This window comes from Tursiops truncatus, chromosome 2 (assembly GCF_011762595.2).
Source record: "Tursiops truncatus isolate mTurTru1 chromosome 2, mTurTru1.mat.Y, whole genome shotgun sequence".
Classification (NCBI taxonomy): Eukaryota; Metazoa; Chordata; class Mammalia; order Artiodactyla; family Delphinidae; genus Tursiops; species Tursiops truncatus.
This window is the reverse complement of record NC_047035.1, coordinates 102734531-102754703: the sequence shown is the minus strand read 5'-3', so window position 1 is coordinate 102754703 and position 20173 is coordinate 102734531. Positions and strand designations below refer to the sequence as shown.

Genomic DNA, 20173 nt, shown 5'->3' with positions numbered 1-20173 from the left:
AAAGGACTGCCAGGTTGGACACAGAAACAGTTGAAAAGAAGTCTCTGGGCCTTCAAGTTTCTACTAGCATGAAGCAGGTTGAGAGAGCTACTCAACTACAAATATGGACCATTCTTAGGGGAAAGGAAAGACATCTCAGAGAGTGGAATCAAGAGGCCAGAGGGCAAAGCCAAAAACCGATCAGATGATGGATTAAAGCAAAGATTGGCAAACTACAGCCCATAAAGTCAACCCAGCCTATTTTTGGATAGCCCACAAGCTAAGAGGCCTGGCAGCTTCAGCTTTTGCTTCTTGAGAGCCAGCTTCCGTTATTATCCTGGTGTAGAGAGGAGGACCTGGCAGATGAGAGTCCAAGGGACGGAGAGAACCAGCTTGCTCTCAGCCGTCCTAGCAACCCTAGCTGAGGCACCAAATGAGTGAAGTTCCTTTCCATCCTACAACCCTAGCTGAGCTGCCCCATCCAACACCATGGAGAAGAGACAAGCTGTTGCCCCTGAGTCCTGTCCATATTGCAAAATCATGAGCAAATAAATGGTTTTATTTATGTTTGAACCACTAAGTTTGGGTGGTAATTTGTTAAACTGCAATAAGTAACTTGAGTGCATTTTTAAATCTCTGGACTGGGCAGGAGACTTTATTTGGGCTCCAGTTTCTTCATCTATAAAAATCAAGAATTGGAAATGTTAGTCTCTTAAGGACCCTCTCTGCTCTAACATTCTGTTATTGGGTGAATAATTCTATTATTCTGTACCTTTTAGTGAGTGCCTATCACTGCTAGCTAGGCGCAATTAGCAGTGTTGAGGTGCAGCAGAGAAAGTGTGAACAAAATAAAGTCAAGGCTTTAGAGAACAGAACGCACAGCAGTAGACACAATCTGAGATCTGTTGTTGTAAACATTCTTCCAGCCATGGAGGAGAAAGAAAGAAAGAAAAAACGATCTTTGCACTCAGAGATTCAAAAGCTCATTTAAACTGGCAGAATTGGCCCCCCCATTCCTCAGAAAGAGCAAACCATGACGTCTGATAGCTTCATTTTTATGAAAATACCAGTGTGAAGTTCTGTAGCAAGAAGCAGACCCTGGTTATTGGACAGATCTGTATGTTTGGCTTTGCTGGATGCCCTAGACAAGCAAAAGCATTCTTCCGGCTACTTGGCTTTTAGGTATTCCACATGATTCGAATTAAATCTTATCTTCTGTAGAGGGCCTATCACAGCACAGCTGGGCGTCAAGAGGCCCAGAGAAGAGAAGGGAAGCAGAATCCCGTTCACCATTACGGTCAGCCTATGTTCTCCTTCTGTTCCAAAATGTTTAGGCTGTAAAGCTTTCAGCCTAAATTGAAGGGCTATAAATGTAAATCATAAATTGTATCAACAGAATTGCTTTATTTTCTATTTGTCCTTCTGACAGTGCCTATCATGTTTCATTCTGAGTGAAAGAAATGGGTAACAGTGCTCTGGGCTGAGTGTCCAGGGACCCCATTTGTGGTATGGACTTGACTGTGAGCTTGGCAACGATGTCTTGGCCTTGCTGTTTCCTGATTCCCAGGAGTGAAGTGACGCTTAACTGGAAAGTAAAAACGGACGTTAAGATAGACGGGGGATTAAAACAGAAGCATCAGTAGAAAGCTAAGTGAGGTCTGTGAAAGGGAGGAATTCAAAGGTGCAGAGAGATCTTTGGGATTCTTAGCAAAACTCTCCTGCTAGTTTGAGGTGAGTACAGTATTTGCGCAATCAACCACAAAACCATGTTTGCCTGCGTGTTGCCACTGCGGTTCGTGGAAGCAGAGAGTGGAAGAAAAGCGAGAAACAGCAAAACCAAGCCATGGAGCTAAGAGTCTGAGGAAAAAACAAAAAAACCCCAAAAAAGAACGGCAGTTAGGACAGAAGTAAGGGAGGAAACTTATTTGTTGGAACTCGAGGTTCAAAGCCACCGGCCCCACCCAGCCCGGGACGGCCTGCCACGAGGACGTGTGGGAGTCCCGGAGGGTCGCGGGAGGCGTGGAGGGAAGCCAAGCAGAGAGCGCTCGGGAAAAGGGCGCCTCCCCGGGCGGGCGGGGTGGGACCTTGGCTCCTGGCTTCGGCCTCCTACCCCCCCACCCAACTCCCACCATGGCTCCGCGTCTCCCGGCGCGCTCCGAGGCCGAGGCGGGGCCAGTCCTTTGCCCGCCAGGACCCGGCGGATCTCCCTCCCCGCGATCCTCCCGGCAATAGCCGGTCAGAGGTTAAGCTGATATGTTTGCAGACGGTAATGGGGAGCTGGATGCCAACGGCCCAGCTCAGGGGAATCACGATTTATGTTTCTTGGAACAATTCTTCCTTCCATTGCATTGACGCCTTAAACAAACAAAAAAGCGACTTAAGGTCAGAGTCTACGAAAGTCTTGAAAACGTATTAACCTGAGGCAGGGCTGCGCGCTCGACGTGGCGCTCGAGAAGTAAAAGAGGAAGAGAGGAGAAAACTAGGCCGGTACTAGGCCTCGAGGAAGCCTCGGTGGCGCTTCATCGGACGGCAGAGCCGTGGGCGTGGGGCCGCTCCCACTGGCGCGGCCCGGGGAACGTTCCAGGGCGAGGCGTCTCCCGGGGGCGAGCGGGCGGACCCGGGACTGTGAATCACCCTGACTCGATTGCTAGCAGCCGGAGCAGGAGAAGGCGGGGCGGGGGGCGGCGGGGCGGGCCTCCCGTGCACCGCGAGGATGTGGCGGATATAAAAGCCCCACCCAGGCCAGCTGGCTCCGCTTTGCATCTGGCGACGCTCGCAGCGCACTGCGCTTGGCCCAGGTAAGCGGGGCGCCCCGCCCGCCCGCCCGCTATGGCCCCGGGGCCGCCGCGCTGGCGGGGTGTGGAGAGCGAGGGAAGGAGACGGCCTTGCAAAGAGCAGCTCTGGAGACGGGGACTCGGGAGGCCGTCCGGGGAGGGGGCTGAAGGGACGGTCCGCACTAGGAGCTTTGCGAGGAGGGCACCCAGTGGCGAGGGGGGTCTGGACACGAGTGAGGGGGGCCGCGTGTGCCCCGGCCTGGGGCGTGCAGGGCAGGAGGGAGTCGGGCATCCCCCGCGAAGTGCTCGCAGGAAGCCCGACGAGGTGGCGCCGGGGAGGGGGGCGGAGGGAGGCTTCGCATTCCAGACGCGCCGGGCGCCGCTGGGGGGCTGGGTGTGGCCTCCCTGCGAGCCCCTGGTCGGGTGGAGAGCAGACGTGCGGCACCCTCCACGTTTAACACTAGCGCTACGGCTATCTAGAAAGTAATCCCCATCTGTTCCAAGTTAACTTTACTTGAAACAAACGAGCATTTGTGGAACTTGTGCCGACGAGCAGGAGGGAAGCAGTCGGGGGAGGATGAGGGGTGGGAGTTTTTAGCAGCAACCTCCTGCCCCAGTAAAACAAAACAACGGAAGAACCTCCCCTCATTCTCCTTTGTTTAGCTTATCTTGTAGGAGAGCAACTTTTGATTTCCGTGAATCTGGAGAGTTTCTTATTTGGTTGACTACTTTTGCATCAGGAAAGGAAGTGTTCTCCCGTGGTTCTGTGGGGAGAATCGTCACTGACTTACTGGTGCTGATGCGACATTGAGTCAGGGACAGAGGGTACAGAAAAGGGCGTAGGCCCCCGGGCTGCTCCTTGTAGCTCTGTGAGATGGGTCCCAGCGCCTGGTGTTGTAGGCCTGGATTCCATCAACTCTCAGTTAAAAAAAAGGTGTGGACATCAATTTCCTTATCTATGAAAGTGGTGTAAGAATGCACATTCTTACTTTCCCCACATAGGGTTATTATCGAAGATTCCAAAAACCATATTCATTCAAAAATAAATTTGTAAAGCACACTGGAAACATTAAGTGCCATACCAAAACCGAGTGTCATTCTTTTTGTGTTAAGAGTTGCCATTTTAAAGCTATTAGAGGTAAAAGAACAGTAACTTCATGGGGCATGCTGGGTGTTTACCAGGAGCCCTAAGGTCCTGGAGTCCAGGGGTCGGGACCCCTGAGCTCATACTGACGGTACTGATGGGTTCTGTCCAAAAGTGTGCCCTACTGTGCCTGTCCGGAACTTGGTTATTTCGAATGCAGAATGCGCTGTAGCACTGAAACAATGTTACAGAAGGTGCTTAGGTTCTCAGGCTAGCCCAGAAAACCCCTACCTTAACCTGCACTATATCGAAGTACTGATAGTACAATGCCTAATTTGCGGGATGGGAGTGATGGTGGGTGGGGAGGGAGGGTGGGAGGAGGGTGAGGTATAATATGTAAGAGTAAATCATTGAAGTATTTTACTGGAAGTTTTCTAAGTTTTAAGGTTGGCCCTGATTAAATTATTTTAATTGGAAAATTATGTCCTTATCACCCTCTCTACTTTACTCTCTTCCTCCTGCCTCCTTGGAGACCCCTCCCGCCCCCACATATTACAAAAGCCTGTCCATTCTTCTCCAGTTCTGCTGCATTCCCCCCTCCCTCCCACTTCAGTGTTCTCATACCCAGCTAGAGACAAGCAGATTGAGTCAATATTCATTAATATTCAACGTTAGGAACGGTTGGTGGTCCTGAAATCCTCAGCAACCCAGGGGAGATGTGTTATTTAAAAGATAACAAGAGCATTTTTAAACCTAAACATCTGTAATTTATAGAATTTGAGGCTATGGAAGGAGCCACATAATATAATATTCAAGCATTGTGAAGGAGGATCTCATATGAGGCCAGGTTCAGTGTGCTTAGTGGTCAGTGGTGTTAAGACCATCCCATACAGCACTTCTGACTCCACCTATTATCTCAAATCTTCAGTCAAGGCTTTCTCCAGAGGTATGGATTGCATCTGCAGTGCAAGGGTGTGACCATCAATGTAAATTTTTTAGTTGGAGGTTTATGATTAGGGGACCGCCTAGATTTTGTGATTTCTTGCAGTGCTAAATGCCTTGCCTGTTGCAAATGCCCAGGAAATATTGCTGACTCACTGGCTTTGAGCAAGAGCTTGGTCTTGGACTGGGGTCACAATAACAATCCTCTGTCTTTGAGCTATTAAAAATGCTGTATCGATTGACATGCCGGCAGTCATGGCCATTGGTTTCCTGACTAATTTCTAATTTAAGTAGTTTTCCTGGCAAGGTAGATATCCTTCTATAATTGTTATTGATTTTGAGGGTTGTAGGCTCTTCTTGCACCATCGGGCCTAGCATTTGGCCTTTGTTCTTGGTCTTCCCTTGTGTGGGGCTGTGCGCCTGCTGAGGCATTTCTTAACGTGTCACAAATAGAAGTCCCAGGCGCTCTCTCTTTTTTTTTTTTTTTGTGGTACGCGGGCCTCTCACTGCTGCGGCCTCTCCCGTTGCGGAGCACAGGCTCCCGATGTGCAGGCTCAGCAGCCATGGCTCACGGGCCCAGCTGCTCCGCGGCATGTGGCATCCTCCCGGACCGGGACACAAAACCGTTCCCAGGCTCTCTTGGGCTGCCTTAAACATCTGTTCATTCCACAATATTTATTAAGCACCTACTATGTTCTACTTACAGTATAAGCACTGAGGATATAGCACTGAACAAAACAGACCAAAACAAAAACAAAACTCTGCTCTTTAGGCTTTAAATCTAGTGGGGAAAAAAATAAAATAGACAAAATCGAGTGAATTTGTATAGACAGTAATTGGATTTTGAGCTTTACGTTCTCCCAAATTAATATTTGTTTCCAAACTTGGTTGGGGCTCATTTCCCCTTTAATCCAGCTGTTCCACAGACCTGAGCGTCATAGTTTACTTGCTTTAGGGAAAGTGTTGTTTAAAGTTATCATTGACTTAACCTGGCTTCTGGATTTGACTATGAGAATAGAAATGGAGGGCTTCCCTGGTGGTGCAGTGGTTAAGGATCTGCCTGCCAATGCAGGGGACACGGGTTCTAGCCCTGGTTCGGGAAGATCCCACATGCCACGGAGCAGCTAAGCCTGTGCGCCACAGATACTAAGCCTGTGCTCTAGAGCCCGCAAGCCACAACTACTGAAGCCTGTGCGCCTAGAGCCCGTGCTCCGCAACGAGAGAAGCCACCGCAATGAGAAGCTTGCGCACCGAGATGAAGAGTAGCCCCCGCTCGCCGCAACTAGAGAAAGCCCACGCACGGGTAGCAACGAAGACCCAACACAGCCAAAAGTAAATTAAAAAAAAGAATAGAAATGGAATGTTCTTTTTTTGCATGCATATGGGAACCCACCTCCCTCTTTTTCCCTGGTGCCACACCCTATTCTAGTTGTAGGCTACATCAGGAGGAAATTCCAGTCTTTTAAAAAAAAATTTTTCTGCTCTTTCACTGTCAGGTCTGTTTTTCCTCCTCCAGTTGCCAGAGGCGGTCCCCGTCTCTTTTGTTGGGGAGCCCGTCTCTTTTGTTGGGGAGCAGGTCAGCTGTAGGGGTCAGGAGATGCCCAGCCTTGTTCTTTGCAGTGGCTCCAGTGAGATTACCTCCAAGTCTCCCCTAGGGTACACCTGAAGCTGTGAAACCGTCTGAGCTCAGTCTTGTCAGAGAGAAGTCAGTAGCATCTAAGTAAGTGGTCTGAGTTACACTCCCAGGCTTGGTGTGGGAAGTTCTGACTCAAGGGAGTGGCTGTCACATGGAATCTTTGCCCTTTGTCTCTCTGCCACACCCAGTCCCCACACTCCCAGCTCAGAGGAAGTCAGAGTCCCAAGGCCAGTTGCAAATCTTTCCTCCTTGTTGCCTCCTTCCCTGCCTTTCTTGCCACAAGGAGATGTAGGTTACGTTTCCACGTTGTCCCGTGGACAGAGCTAGGAGCCAAGGGGCCCTGACGGTATTAAAGGTGGAGGTTGAGCTGTGGGAGAAGGTGAAGAGCTGCATATCGTATGAGAAAGAGGCAGTCTCCTGAATTGCTCTACCAGGCTTTGCAAAGGTGTGAACAGAGGCTGGGAATTGAAGCCTCCAGCTCTGAATGTATGGAACTGGAGCTGCATTTGAGATACGCAGTCCGAGGAAGAGAAAGGAAATTGAGGAAGGAGAATGTAGTGGAAAAGAAGGAAAAAAAGATATAATGTGGAAAGACCCAGTGTGTGTAAACCATCCAAAAATGTGAGTGAACGCCTCCAGTGTGTTAGGCACTGTGCTCAGACCTATGGGGAAAGGGGATGCATAAGACAGAAACCCTGGGGGCAGATAGAATGGAAGACTGCCTTATAGAATGGAAGACCGCCTTTGTACCCTCAGCTCTGATATTTCACAGATACACCAAGAGAGACAGGAGCACAGAGCAGGGAGAGGTACAGGAGAAAGGTAACAGTATTTTTTGTGTCCTGAAGTCTCCCGAGGATGTCAGCTGATCCAGATAGAGCATTCCCAGTAGAGGGAACTTGGAAAACCCAGGCCTAGAGGTAGTTGGACAGTGCTGAATGTGTTTGGAGAATTACCAATCCAGTCTAACTGGTGCTGTGTGTGTGTGTGTGTGTGTGTGTGTGTGTGTGTGTGTGTGTGTGTGTGTGTGTGTGTGTGTGTGTGTGTGTGTGTGTGTGTGTGTGTGTGTGTTTGCATGTGCTTTATTTATGGAAAAGTAGGTAGAGCCCAGAGTGTGGAAGATCTTGAATGCTGTGTAGACTTTTTTCTGTAAGCAGCAGGGCCCCATTGGAAATATAATATTTGGGCCATAAAACACTGAAATTGAGTTGTAGATGTGAAGACCTTGATCTCTCAACCGTGAGAGTACTTTGTGCCAAGTGACATCATTCTTCTGCACGTCTCTTTCTGCCCACTCCAACCCCACTTCGGGAGATTGAACGAGAGGCTCTGAGAACTTGAGGCCACAGTGTGTCTGGAGTTAGTAAACAAATATTGATTCCGATCAGGCAGCAAAAGGGACAGGCCAGAGCAAGTGCAGCACCGTGTCCATCCTGCTCAGTTTGATCAAGGCCCCTGGGCAGAATTCCAGGATTTCTGGGGAATGACTTGCTCCTGTGACTCAGGCATTAATCAAGACCATAAAAACCAAGGAGAAAACTGTGTGCTTTCAGGAAGGTTCTGTTAAATAAAAATGCTCTGGGAGGGAGGGGTGGAGAGTGAATAAAGTGGGAACTCTACCCCTACCCCCCACTCATGCATTTTTTTTTACCCCCTCTTGGTTTAAAATGTCAGTCTGCTCCTGTAGACCCAGGACTGCACAGTAAGGGCTTGGCAGGGAATCCCAACCCGCCATCCCCACACCCGCCCCCATTTTTTGGTTTTAAAAAAATCCTCCTTTGTATCATCCAGTCCCTGATTGATTCATCATGGTTGCTAGGGATGTGTTTTGCAGTAACACATCAACACTCCACATTTTAAAAGTGGGTGTGACCACGAAACTGCTGGGTTATACTCAGATTCTGCTGGGCAGAGGAGCCCTGCCGCAATGTGTTTTTGTTTGTTTGTGAGAATTAATATATGGGCTTTCTGGAGCTGGTTCTTCATTCATTTCAGTAGAACTTGTTTTTATTATTTGAAGCACTAACTTTTAGGTTTTCTTTTTTTGTTTGTTTCAACCTTTTTGCAAACTTTCTTTTACTTTTTTTGGGGGGGAAGGGAGACGTTAAAGCTGTTTTACTTGTACTATTTTTGTTGCAACTGTGTGTTGGAAGTGAAACAGTGAAATGCAGTGTAATCTATTGGGTTTAAAAAAAAAAAAAGGACAAACTCTTATCTTTAAGATAGTGCTTATGTTAGATGTAAGTTGCTTCATTTCCAGCAGCTGCACGGATTTCTTTAATGTCTAGCTTTGCGCTATAAGAGCTTTTCCAGTCAGGCAGTTAACAGTCTCATTTATTAATATTTTCAAGGCCAGAGGAAACTGTTCTGTTCCCTTCGTTAGGGTGGAGTGTCTGTGTTCCCTTCCCAGTGGTGCGTTATTTCAAGCCAGTCTGAAGTGGGTATGGCTCTCAGTGAGTCTCCTTGTACTTCTCTAGTTATTTTCTTAAAAAACTTTCCCTGAAGAAGGCGATTTGAACAATCTTGTGTAAGTCACCCAGTCCTTTCCTGCGAATAAGAGGTACTGGTATGTGGAGGTACTCATCAAAAGATTGAATTTGCTGATTTTTTTCTCTTTCTTTTTTGCAAGTTGAAACCAGTTGGAGATCTTTGTGAGGCTGTAATGTTGGAAAGAGTGATGCCATTTTCGTGTCTGTGGAGAGGTCTGCCAGACACGGAGCGGTGGTTCTGATTTTAATGCGCTTATTAATTTTTCAGTGTGCTAAGTGGTCACTGGGGGTGGAATTGTCTCCTATGGTATGGAGACTTAAAAACAACAGGTACACTAAAAAGGCAGAGCTATTGTTTCAGCAAGAAAATTCAGCCTCCAGAGCAAATACGGTGAATGGATACTTAGTATTGGCATCAAATCCCTTTCCATAGCCAAGCTTAAATCTGCACCGTTCAGAAACTTACATCTCAGGCCCCCCACGTGCCACCACATTAGACATGGCTGGTTTTAAACCTGGCCTCTTGCCCCCCCCCCCCCCACACACACTCTCCCACATCCCATCTCCTCGGGCTTTCCCTTGTTTCTCTGGCTGGAACTTTCCAGGGTGAGTGAGTGTCCTTCTCAAACTAGTCAGTACCTCACCTCTCAGACCCTTAGCCAGTCTCACTGATGCTGCTTTTATCTTTCTCTCTCTCCATGTCTTAATCTCTTGGAATGAAGAGCCACTGTGGTGAAGTTGAAAGGGCAAGGGCCCAAGAGTCAGGGGACCTGGAACCTGGCCCTGACTCCCTTTCTCATTAGCTGGGTGACCTGGGCTAGTCTTCCTGGGGCGAGAAGGGAAGAGAGCTGCAAGGTTCTGCAGGAGTGGAGTCTGTGTTTCAGAGTTTTGTGTGTGTCTCTCCCAGCCTTTAATGCGGGGCAGGCCCAGTGTGTGTGTGTTAGGGGCTTGTTGATTGATTACCTGGGTGTCACCAGTGATTGTAACCTACAGTAGCCCTGCCAAGACTTTCTCTTTCTGCTTCCAAGGATAGCAGCACTCTGACATCTTCTCATTAGTCATATGCACTATATTAAGCTAATGTTTTAACAAACATAAGTGGTACAGCCGACTCTTTCTTCTGGAGATTAATTAGTCGTCTGCAAGATGACTTTGCATCTTGCAGACCCAGGGGATTGGATGTAGTGAAGAGACCAGGATGTAGTGAAGAAATGAGGGCCATGGTTTAAAAAAAAAAATTATTATTAAATAATATTTTTAATATTTATTTTTAATATTTATATTTAATATTTATTTATTTGGGCTGCGCCGGGTCTTAGTTGCAGCACGCAGGATCTTTTAGCTATGGCACGTATGCAGGATCTAGTTCCCTGACCAGGGATCGAACCTGGGCCCCCTGCATTGAGAGCGCAGAGTCTTAACCACTGGACCACCAGGGAAGTCCTGAGGGCCGTGTTTTATTTCTAAGGTGAAAATGTGTTTGCCCTTAAGCTTGCATGGAGTAGGCAATATTTATATGGATACAGAAGACACTTGCATGGAGTAATCCCAAGCTTCATGGATATTGTTTTTTTGGTTACTGTGACATTCTTTTCCTACAGAATGAGTATCAACAATATAAATATAAATGTTCATTATGCAAAATAGCAACTCATTTCTGACCGTTTATTTAGCACCTAGAGTGTGCAGAGGCCCTCTTCAATCTGTGGGGGAACTGGGACTCTGGGGCCTATGAGACCCCCGTTTGGTTGAATTGTACTATGTATTTGCCATCTGAATGTGTGGCGCACGCGTGGCAGGAACTCAGGACACTCTTGCTCAGTGGTGAGTAAGTCTAGCGGCATCAGAAAGTGTTTCTGGCATTGAAAGGTGGGAGAGGCAGTGCCGGGGAATGTGGGCCGCAGCCACCCCATTGGAGCAGGTGCCAGAGGTGTGGTGACTTGAGGAATGGGCAGCATCTGTAACCAGAAGAAGAGACAAGGGTAAGGAGATGAGGCAGGAGACACGAATCAAGGTGCTGTGGATTAAAGCTGTTACGGTGTGTTTGGGGAGAAGCAAGGAACAGTTTGGTTGAGGTCCACTTTTGCTGGGGAGTACATAGAGGGCTGGACGGAGCTGGAGTAAGAGAACATCACGGAAGGATGGATTTTGAACTATTTATTGTGACAAGATAAAATAGAGGAATTTAGTTGGTAGTGGCACGTAGGACTGATGTGAGGTGAAAGAGCGGTACCACTGTCGACCGTTAAACAGCAAGGAAGACTTGTGAGCCTTTTCAAAATCCCCATTTTCTGTCTCTGTCTTGTGCCTGTGGGAGAAGGATTACATGAATCTGATGGTCTTTGGTTTGTACCATACTGAGGGGTTGGGACATGGTTAGGCAGCTGTCTCCTAAGCCGGTGCTCGGAGCTGGAAAGGCAACTTGAAAGAACTCCCTGGCAGAAACGTACCCGCCTCTGCAAGTTGCGATTTCCTGAACCTCAGAACCCATGTGAAGTAACTGATCTAATAAATAAGTGGAATTTAATCCACCCGGAAACAACTCTGACTTGTTGGTCTTCTTTTTGCTTTGACATTTTTCTTTCTTAGCTGTTTACAGTGGGGACTAGAATTCTGCGAGGCAGATGACAACCGTTGACCCCTCACTGCAAACCTAGCCCAGTTCTGACTGAGCCCCAGGGGTGGGAGTCCAGGCCAGGGCTTAGGTGGTCCGTGTCCTGGGGGCTCATGTCCTCTTTGGTGATTCTCAGCAGCCTCCTGATGAGATGCTATAGAATGTTTCTTGGCCCAAGTTGAAGTTGGAGATGATTCTTCGATTTTACATTCTTATACTAATTCTTCCACATCTGGTGTGTACTTGACACTTACAGCACATCTCAGTGTGGTCTGGACACCTTTCAGTGCTTGATAGCCCCATGTGGCTGGTGGCTAGTGTATTGGACAGTCCAGCTACAGAGCAAGACTCTTAAAGAAAATAGACGTTATTTTTCAGGGCAGTTTTCGGTTCATAGAATAATTGACTACGAAGTCAGAGTTCCCATATATTCCCAGCACCCCCCCTATATACACACACAACCTCTGCAACTATCAAAATCCCCCACCAGAGAAGTACATTTGTTATAATTGCTGGACCTACATTGACACATCTTTATCACTCAAAACACATAGTTTACATTAGGGTTCATTCTTGGTGTTGTAAATTCTGTGGATTTGGGCAAACGTGTCATAACATGTATCCACCGTTACTGTATCACAGCCCTAAAAATCTTCTGCGCTCTGCCAGTTCGTCCCTCCCTCCTTCCCTTCTAAGCCGTAGCAGCCACTGATCCTTTTACTGTCTCCATGGTTGTGCCTTTTCCAGAATGGCATATAATTGGAATCATACAGTATGTAGCCTTTTCAAACTGCTTTTTTCACTTAGTAACATACATTTAAGTTTGCTTCGTGTCTGTTCATGGCTTGATAGCTCATTTCTTTTTAGTGCTGAATAATATTACATTGTCTGGATGTACCACAGTTTATTTATAGAGGATGACTTTACAAACTAGGATCGTATCCCAGTGCTGTGATGCATTGCAGGGGTTGGGGGTGTGTGTGATAGTGTCTGAGAGTTGTGGGAATGGGGGAGTTGGAATAGCTGTGATTTTCTTTTTTGCCGTGTGCTTAAAAAGCTTCTATAAGCATCTGGGCTTCCCTGGTGGCGCAGTGGTTGAGAGTCTGCCTGCCGATGCAGGGGACACGGGTTCGTGCCCCGGTCCGGGAAGATCCCACATGTCGCGGAGCGGCTGGGCCCGTGAGCCATGGCCACTGAGCCTGTGCGTCCGGAGCCTGTGCTCCGCAACGGGAGAGGCCACAACAGTGAGAGGCCCACGTACTGCAAAAGAAAAAAGCTTCTGTAAGCATCAAGAAGAGAGAGGATGTCATGTAGGAGAGAGCTCATGGTGAAAATCTTGTAGAAATACTTCCATAACCACAAATAAAGGCAAATCTTTTCTCTTAATTCCTCTAACTCACCCCACACAGAGCCTGGAATCTGCCTAGTCCAAAGCCTTCTGATAAATTATCAAATGTCTATGTCCAAATATTCCTTCAAAGCCAGCTGTCTGAAAACACGTAGACTAAGCAAACTGTTGGAAGAGAAAAGAAAGCTGAATTGCATGGGCACCATTTCCTTGATCAAAGAATATTAAGCAAAAAGAGACCAAAACAGGAGTTGCTGCAATTCAGACGTCGTTCCCACTGTTTGAGGATGCAGCTCTGCTCTGTTTTCTTTATTTTCGGGAGGCTGTTGGCTGAATGACCTGTCTTGTCTCAGTGGAGGTAAATTTCCTGCCAGTTGAGCACTTTTTATTGGCAGGGGTTGGTATATCAATTCCGAGAACTGTGTGATTGCAAAGCTGGAAAGCCAGTTCATTACGTTGTCGTATCACTGTCCAATTAAGTGTATTAACTGAAAGATGACTTAACTTCAGCCATTTTGAATCTTAAATACAAGGATCAGTCTTCTATGGGATGAGTTAAGGTCAAAATCTGTCCATTGTGTTTCTCATCAACAGTTTAATATCTTCTTTTTTTTTTTTAACACCTTTATTGGGGTATAATTGCTTTACAATGGTGTGCTAGTTTCCGCTTTATAACAAAGTGAATTAGTCATACATATACATATGTTCCCATATCTCTTCCCTCTTGCGTCTCCTTCCCACCCCCCCCATCCCACCCCTCTAGGTGGTCACAAAGCACTGAGCTGATCTCCCTGTGCTATGCGGCTGCTTCCCACTAGCTATCTACCTTACGTTTGGTAGTGTATATATGTCCATGCAGTTTAATATCGTCTAAGCATTGGTGAGGTAAGAGAATAATTATGGATAGTAATAAAGGGCTCCATTTAGGAATCAGCCAGCATGAAAATGCTACTGATTTCAGTTCATATCCATAGTTTTCAGACTATGGATATATATTATATATGATATATTAAATTATTGGTGAAAAATACAGCAGTACTGGCTGGTTTGACAAGATTATCACTTTTTAGGAGAACTGGAAGATTCAGTCTTATCCTGTTTGGACTGGTCTTGGGAAGAAACGTTTTGGTTTTATATTTACAAGTCAGTCTCCCCAGGTTCCCTTCAAACTGGGCAAGAACAAGACTAGCTAGTTCTGTCGTCCATCCCAAACCTAAGGCAAACCATTTCTCAGCTTTAATTTTCCCAATCACAAGATAGGAATTGCATCTATTTGCACAAATTACTCTAATATCGTCAGATGAAATGGCCCAAGAAGTAGAGATGAGTATAATGAACAACTGCGCTTCGGGGGAAAGGAAAGCCTCTTCATAATAAAGAATTGTACTTTTTTTTTTCCAGCTTCTTTCAAAATGTCTACCGTTCATGAAATTCTCTGCAAGCTCAGCTTGGAGGGTGATGTAAGTATATCATTTTCACTTTGTGTAATTTTTGCAAATTGGTAATCTCTCTGGGTAGCTGTGCCTCTTCCTTTCCTTGTACATCTAAGGAAAATGAGGACAAAATTCGGACAGTCATTCCCGGAATCCCCTTGCTTCCCTGTCTTCCCCAGTACTTTAGCTGTTCCTAGTAGTTCAATTTGAAAGAAATGGTATGGCTCCAGAAACTGTTTTGGCATCACATTAAAATTGGACAGACACTAGTGACACTGAGATGCTTGGAATTTTATCCTGCTATATACTTAACATGCCAGTGGTAGTAATTATTGTGATGATACAGGACTTTTTTTTTTTGCGTTAGCGGGCCTCTCACTGTTGTGGCCTCTCCCGTTGCGGAGCACAGGCTCCGGACGCGCAGGCTCAGTGGCCATGGCTCACGGGCCCAGCCGCTCCGCGGCATGTGGGATCTTCCCGGACCGGGGCACGAACCCGTGTCCCCTGCATCGGCAGGCGGACTCTCAACCACTGCACCACCAGGGAAGCCCGAGGACTTTTTTTTCTTTTTCTTTAATTGGAGTATAGTTGCTTTACACTTCTGTGTCAGTCAGTTTCTGATATACAGCAAAGTGAATCAGCCATACGGATACATATATCCCCTCTTTTTTGGATTTCCTTTCCATTTAGGTCACAACAGAGCACTGAGTAGAGTTCCCTGTGCTCTACAGAAGGTACTCATTGATACAGGATTTTTAATGTCATGCCCTCAGATTTTATTAATGGTTGGCATAAGCCACAGCCATATTGAAAATGATCCTGCATGTTTTGGACTTCTTATAGTGTCCAGAGAGTTATTCCAGACAAGGACTTTTTAAAATTTAGTACCTGGGAAAGCTTTTCTTCAAAATAGCTAGAATTTTTTTTTTTTAACTAAATAATAGAAGTATTATAATTCATCTTGTTGCCTTTTTTGCTTTGGCTATCAGGTAGCTCAGACTTATACTTAATTGTCTTTCACAGGAACTTGGAAATTCTGATACATTTGCTTTTTTGTTTTACAGTCAAAAATTTTAAAAGCTATATGCAAAATTATAAGTCATTACAAATGCTTTTAGAATAAAGTAGAGTATAAATTATGAATATGTAAACTATCTAATAATACCATACATCTTTCAGGTTATCTTGGCAGAACTGACTTTTACAGAAACTCAGCAGTGACACTGGTTTGTAGGCATATCTTCCAGATATTTCAAAATACGCTCTGACTGAAATTAAAATACAAAGAAAGCACTCAAGTGGGTTGACAGCAGCTTGGGTCATGTGGTACAGAACCCTCTGTCTCTGGTGCTTGCCAATAAAACATTCAGATGGATGATGTTGGTGCGAGCACAGGTTGTATGGAGTGTAAAGCCTACCTCGTTTTCCTCTTTCTTCTTGGACCTTGTGCACACTGTTGTTGGCAACCATACAAGCAGCATGTTGAGGTCCAGACAAGTCCAAGAGCTAAATAAATTTTTTCTTAATGGATCAGATCATTAGATCATTTTTAGTATCGGGTTTCATCAGAGGGCTTTTCATGTGGCCCTTGAAGTTACTCTAGTATGATGTGCTTCTCTGTGGAGAGATGGGACTGCAATAGAAAATGTCATGTATTCCCCAATACTTTGAGGGAAGAGAAACATCACTTGGACCTCCATAACTTGATTTTCAGATAAATGAATTTTACAGGTAGTAAGTTCAGTTATCCATTTAATTTTATTTCCGGAGATACTATAAAATTATGTAAAACTTCTCCCTACTCACTGTTGTTTTTGGGATGAGATGACACAGCACCTGATATATGAAGCCATATTTGATATGGCTCGATGGCCAGACTGCCTGCCTTTGTAAATAACTGATGGCATTGTTAATAAATAGGAAAATGTGTTCCCTTAGATTTCTGTCCTCATTTTGTAGCCACCATAGCATATATAGTAAGTATTTCAGAATAACACTTTGTCATTACCTTTTCCTGAATGTGTACTCTATTCCCATTGAGTTAATCTTACTGGAAAGTTTAAGTAGTGAAATTATATGGAAAACACCTTGATAATCCACTGTGTTTCAGTTATATGTATTAACTGGATTTACTATTTGGCCAAGATGGTCACAAGTACATTTTGGAACATTTTGTCCAGCCCTGAACTTAGATTTGTGGCTTTGTGCTAGGAGACATTTGGGAGGATGGCATCTTAGTTGTCTACCTGCACAGCCTCACTGCTAATAAATGCTGGGGTGCCTTGTCACGTGATGTGTGTGGGTGGAAAGGTAAGTCAGGGCAACTCAGTCTCCGACTATTCCCAGAAACTGAGCCTAGACGGAGTCATGATGTGATGGGAGGTGTGCAGTGTGGGGAGGCAGGGATGGGGAGCCTTGACATTGAAGGCAGTGTAGTGGTGGATGGGTCCACTGGCCATCAGCCAACCTAAAGAACATTGTCAGTCCTGTTTTGTCTGTCCTTTGCTTTGGGACTGGATAGCAGGGAGGAGGAGGGCTGTAAGTGCATTTCAAAGGAGAGAAGTTAACACTCTGGGGAGGAGAACTGATGTAGAATCATGCTGTTGTCCTTACCTCAGTCTGGGGTGGGGAGAGCTGGGGAGGGTCCATCAGATCTGGAAGGATGATGGGCTTTGAAAAGCACCAGAAAGGAAGAACCTATGGTTTAAAGGGCAGTGAGAAAAAAAATACTAGGAAGAGTAGTAGGCAGAGGGGATCGTGTTAAAGACAGCAGAATGGAGGGTAGAGAGAGTAGAGAAAGCCGGCGGAACCTGGCCGATATGAAGAGGATGTGGGCCATGTGGCCTGACCACCTTGGTTCCACGGCGGTGGCCAGAGGTGGGGGGGATGCAGGAAGAAGATGCTTCCCTCACTTACCTCATAGTCCGAGACAGGCAGGCAGGCATTCTACATTTGCTTTTTAAAGAATTGTGAGCTCAATGATACAGGCTCAGTGGAAATTCATGTGCCTGTAGCAAAAACTTGGCTAAACACACTTGTCATTCAGGCATTTCCACATTTCCAGCTTGTTTCAAATTTTGGCCAGCCCAGTTTCATGCTCTTCAAAGCCTTCCGCAAAGAAACGGGTGGTTTCAAGTGCCCAGCTTTGCGTTTTCCGCCTTTGAGCTTGCATGAAAAGTAAGATGAAATGTAGAAATAAATTTATCATATTCTAAACTAGTTGAGCCTTTGAAGAAGAATTCTTATTAGAAATAAGGAAGTTTCGTATCCTATGTGGGATGGCATGTTCATATACTTACTGAGTTACCTAGCCTAAGAATGATGCGAATTATTAAAAGAAACAATAGGGAAAAAAATTTTAGGAATTGACATTTCAACAAGAGGATTTTAAATATGTGGGATTGAAGTGTGTTTGTCTTCTAACCTCAGCACTCCACACCTCCAAGTGCGTACGGGTCAGTCAAAGCGTACACCAACTTTGATGCTGAGCGGGATGCTCTGAACATTGAGACAGCCATCAAGACTAAAGGTAGGCCGTCCATTTGTCCTTGTTAAACACTAACCAAAGGGTTTTTAGTCTCTTTTCTTGAATCTTCATATATTGGTCATTTGAAATCGTCATCAAGCTTTAACGGAGCGATCAAAAGCTACCCCACCCCATCCTTCTCTCCTTCGTTCCCCCTCTTTTTCCCTCCCTCCCTCCTCTCTTTGGAGAGAAGAAGATTTAAAACATGAGAAACTAAATCACCGAATAGCATAGTGACATGGAAATAGGCTTTAGCTGAGGGCCAGGAGGGCTGATCCCCTGGGTGTGTGCTTTGGGCTGAGCTCTTCACTTTGAGGCCTCACTGCCCCTTCTATAAGGAAGAATTTGGTCATGGTGATCCCTAAGGGTCTCTTTTTGGTCCTAAATCCCCTTGAATTTTATTACATTTCTTGGAAAAATGCTGGGAACATTTTACTGCTTTGATCTCAGATTGATCTAATGAGCGAAAAATTCAGACTTCTTTTTTTTTTTTTTTATTAGCCCCACAAGTTATTACGCCCCTCCTTAGGCCTGGAGCTTGGGTTTGAAGAGCTGCCGGGATGATTGTATTTCCTAGAGTTCCAGGATGAGTAAGAGAGGACAAGGAGGCATAAAAGCCTCTGTTCTGAAATAAAGCAGATAAAGCATTTAATTGGGTAAGAGTTGAGCGAGGGCCTGTTGAGCAAGGGCCTGTTCAGGTCATCGTGCCGTTTTCTGTATCCACAAAAGCCAGCGTTCAGACTTCTTTGGCTTACGTTAACGAAGCATGTACCTCTGGGGTTGCCCCATCCCTGGATCCTTGGAACCACTGGGATTATTGTGGTGATGCCTGTGATTCACCACCCTCTTTTCCCCTTTTGGACAAAGTGCTTCTTTTCATATGAGGCTGGATTGAGACACGTATGTGATCCAGCAGCCAGAGTGGGTGCTTGTTCATCCCCTGCTGACGAGTTGTGGGACATTAGGACGATGGAGTGCTTTTACTTATTGACACATGCATACAATTCACATACGGGTCACTGAGAGACTGGGGACCTCAGTCAGGGTGACCTGGGGCCCTAAAATTGGCGTGGACATGTGTCCCCGTTATGCCGGCATATTTACTGACTGTGCCCCCTTTCGCCCTCCTAATTGTCTTGTTTTGCAGGATAAATTGCATAGTCACTTTTCCTAGAACCCTTGGAAAAACTGGTGACTGTGTTTCCAGGGATAGGGAGTGCAGAAAGATCCTTTACGTCCTGTGGTTCTAATAGGACATAGGTTTGCGTCACTGGCCTCAAAGCAGCCTTCGTTTCCATGGGGACATTGTGGGCACCTCCCACTACGGGCGGCCTGGACAACTAACTACCTTCAAAAAGCCATCTTTTTTGGTGCTTTTAAATGACCATACTTGTCAAAGGCCAGGCTGGGAAGTCAGGAAGTCACTAATCAGAAAATGAAACTAAAATCTGCAGGGCTTACCTCCCTGCAGTCATTTCTACTTGGTGGAGCCTAGTGGATGAGAGCATATGTGTTCGTGGGTTCAAATCTTAGCTCTACCACTAATTTACTAGCTGTCTGACTCTGGGAAAACATTTAACTTTCTTAAGCCTCAGCTTCCTTACTGTAGAAGGAGGGCTAATGAACGTTCCCACCTCACAGGGTTGTTGTGAAGTAGGACGCTCTTAGCATGGTGCCTGGCATATAGATAAATACTCAAAATATGTCACCTTAACACACACACACACACACACACACACACAGTCCGCTCACACACACACACACACACACACACGCAATCCGCTCTCCTAAAAACTCACCTACTCACTATTTGAATGTGCTTGCATTCCTGGGGTTTCCCAACTAGCCATTGTAGAGATACAACCGAAGTTTAACAGTTAACTCATCTGACAAAGATGGTGCCTTTTACAAGCTTGAGACAAAGGCTGCTTTTATCCCTGCATGAGAAAGCTTTTAGCACACTGGAAAGTGAAGATTGCGCAAATGAACTCTGGTAACAGCTGAAACTCCCAGGGTAATAAAAATACCTTCAGGCGCTTTCTGAGTTAGAAAAATACTGTAGTTTCTAAGCAGAAACATCTGGAGGGCTAAGATCTGGATTCCTGCATTCCAGTTTGGTCAAGTGCAGATGACATCACCATTATTAGGGTTGCAGCTGCGTATTGAGTGCTGCTGATTATGGGCTGGCGTGGCACCAGGCACTTCAGGAACATTCTTCCTAGGTGAACTTCAGATTAATCCTCTCGTGTAGGGTGCTATCATCCCCAGTTTATGGTGGACATAATTTAGGTTTAACATGCTCCAGGTCTCTTGGCTGTGGTTCAGATAGGGGTTTTAACACGACTCTT

General features: G+C 45.9%; 1 protein-coding gene and 1 non-coding gene across 2 annotated transcripts in view; one reads left to right on the top strand and one right to left on the bottom strand.

The window, feature by feature from the left end:
* The first annotated feature begins 2686 nt into the window (after positions 1–2686).
* The window catches only part of ANXA2 (annexin A2), a 44292-nt gene continuing 26805 nt past the window's right edge, over positions 2687–20173 (top strand). Inside the window, exons 1-3 of the mRNA XM_004327215.4 lie at positions 2687–2777; positions 14268–14326; positions 17729–17828. Of these exons, the coding sequence (XP_004327263.1) occupies positions 14279–14326; positions 17729–17828 (148 nt within the window). The 5' untranslated portion in view covers positions 2687–2777; positions 14268–14278. The remainder of the gene's footprint in view (positions 2778–14267; positions 14327–17728; positions 17829–20173) is intronic.
* TRNAE-CUC (transfer RNA glutamic acid (anticodon CUC)) lies at positions 10271–10343 on the bottom strand. The gene has a single exon. It is a non-coding gene; the product is annotated as a tRNA-Glu (tRNA).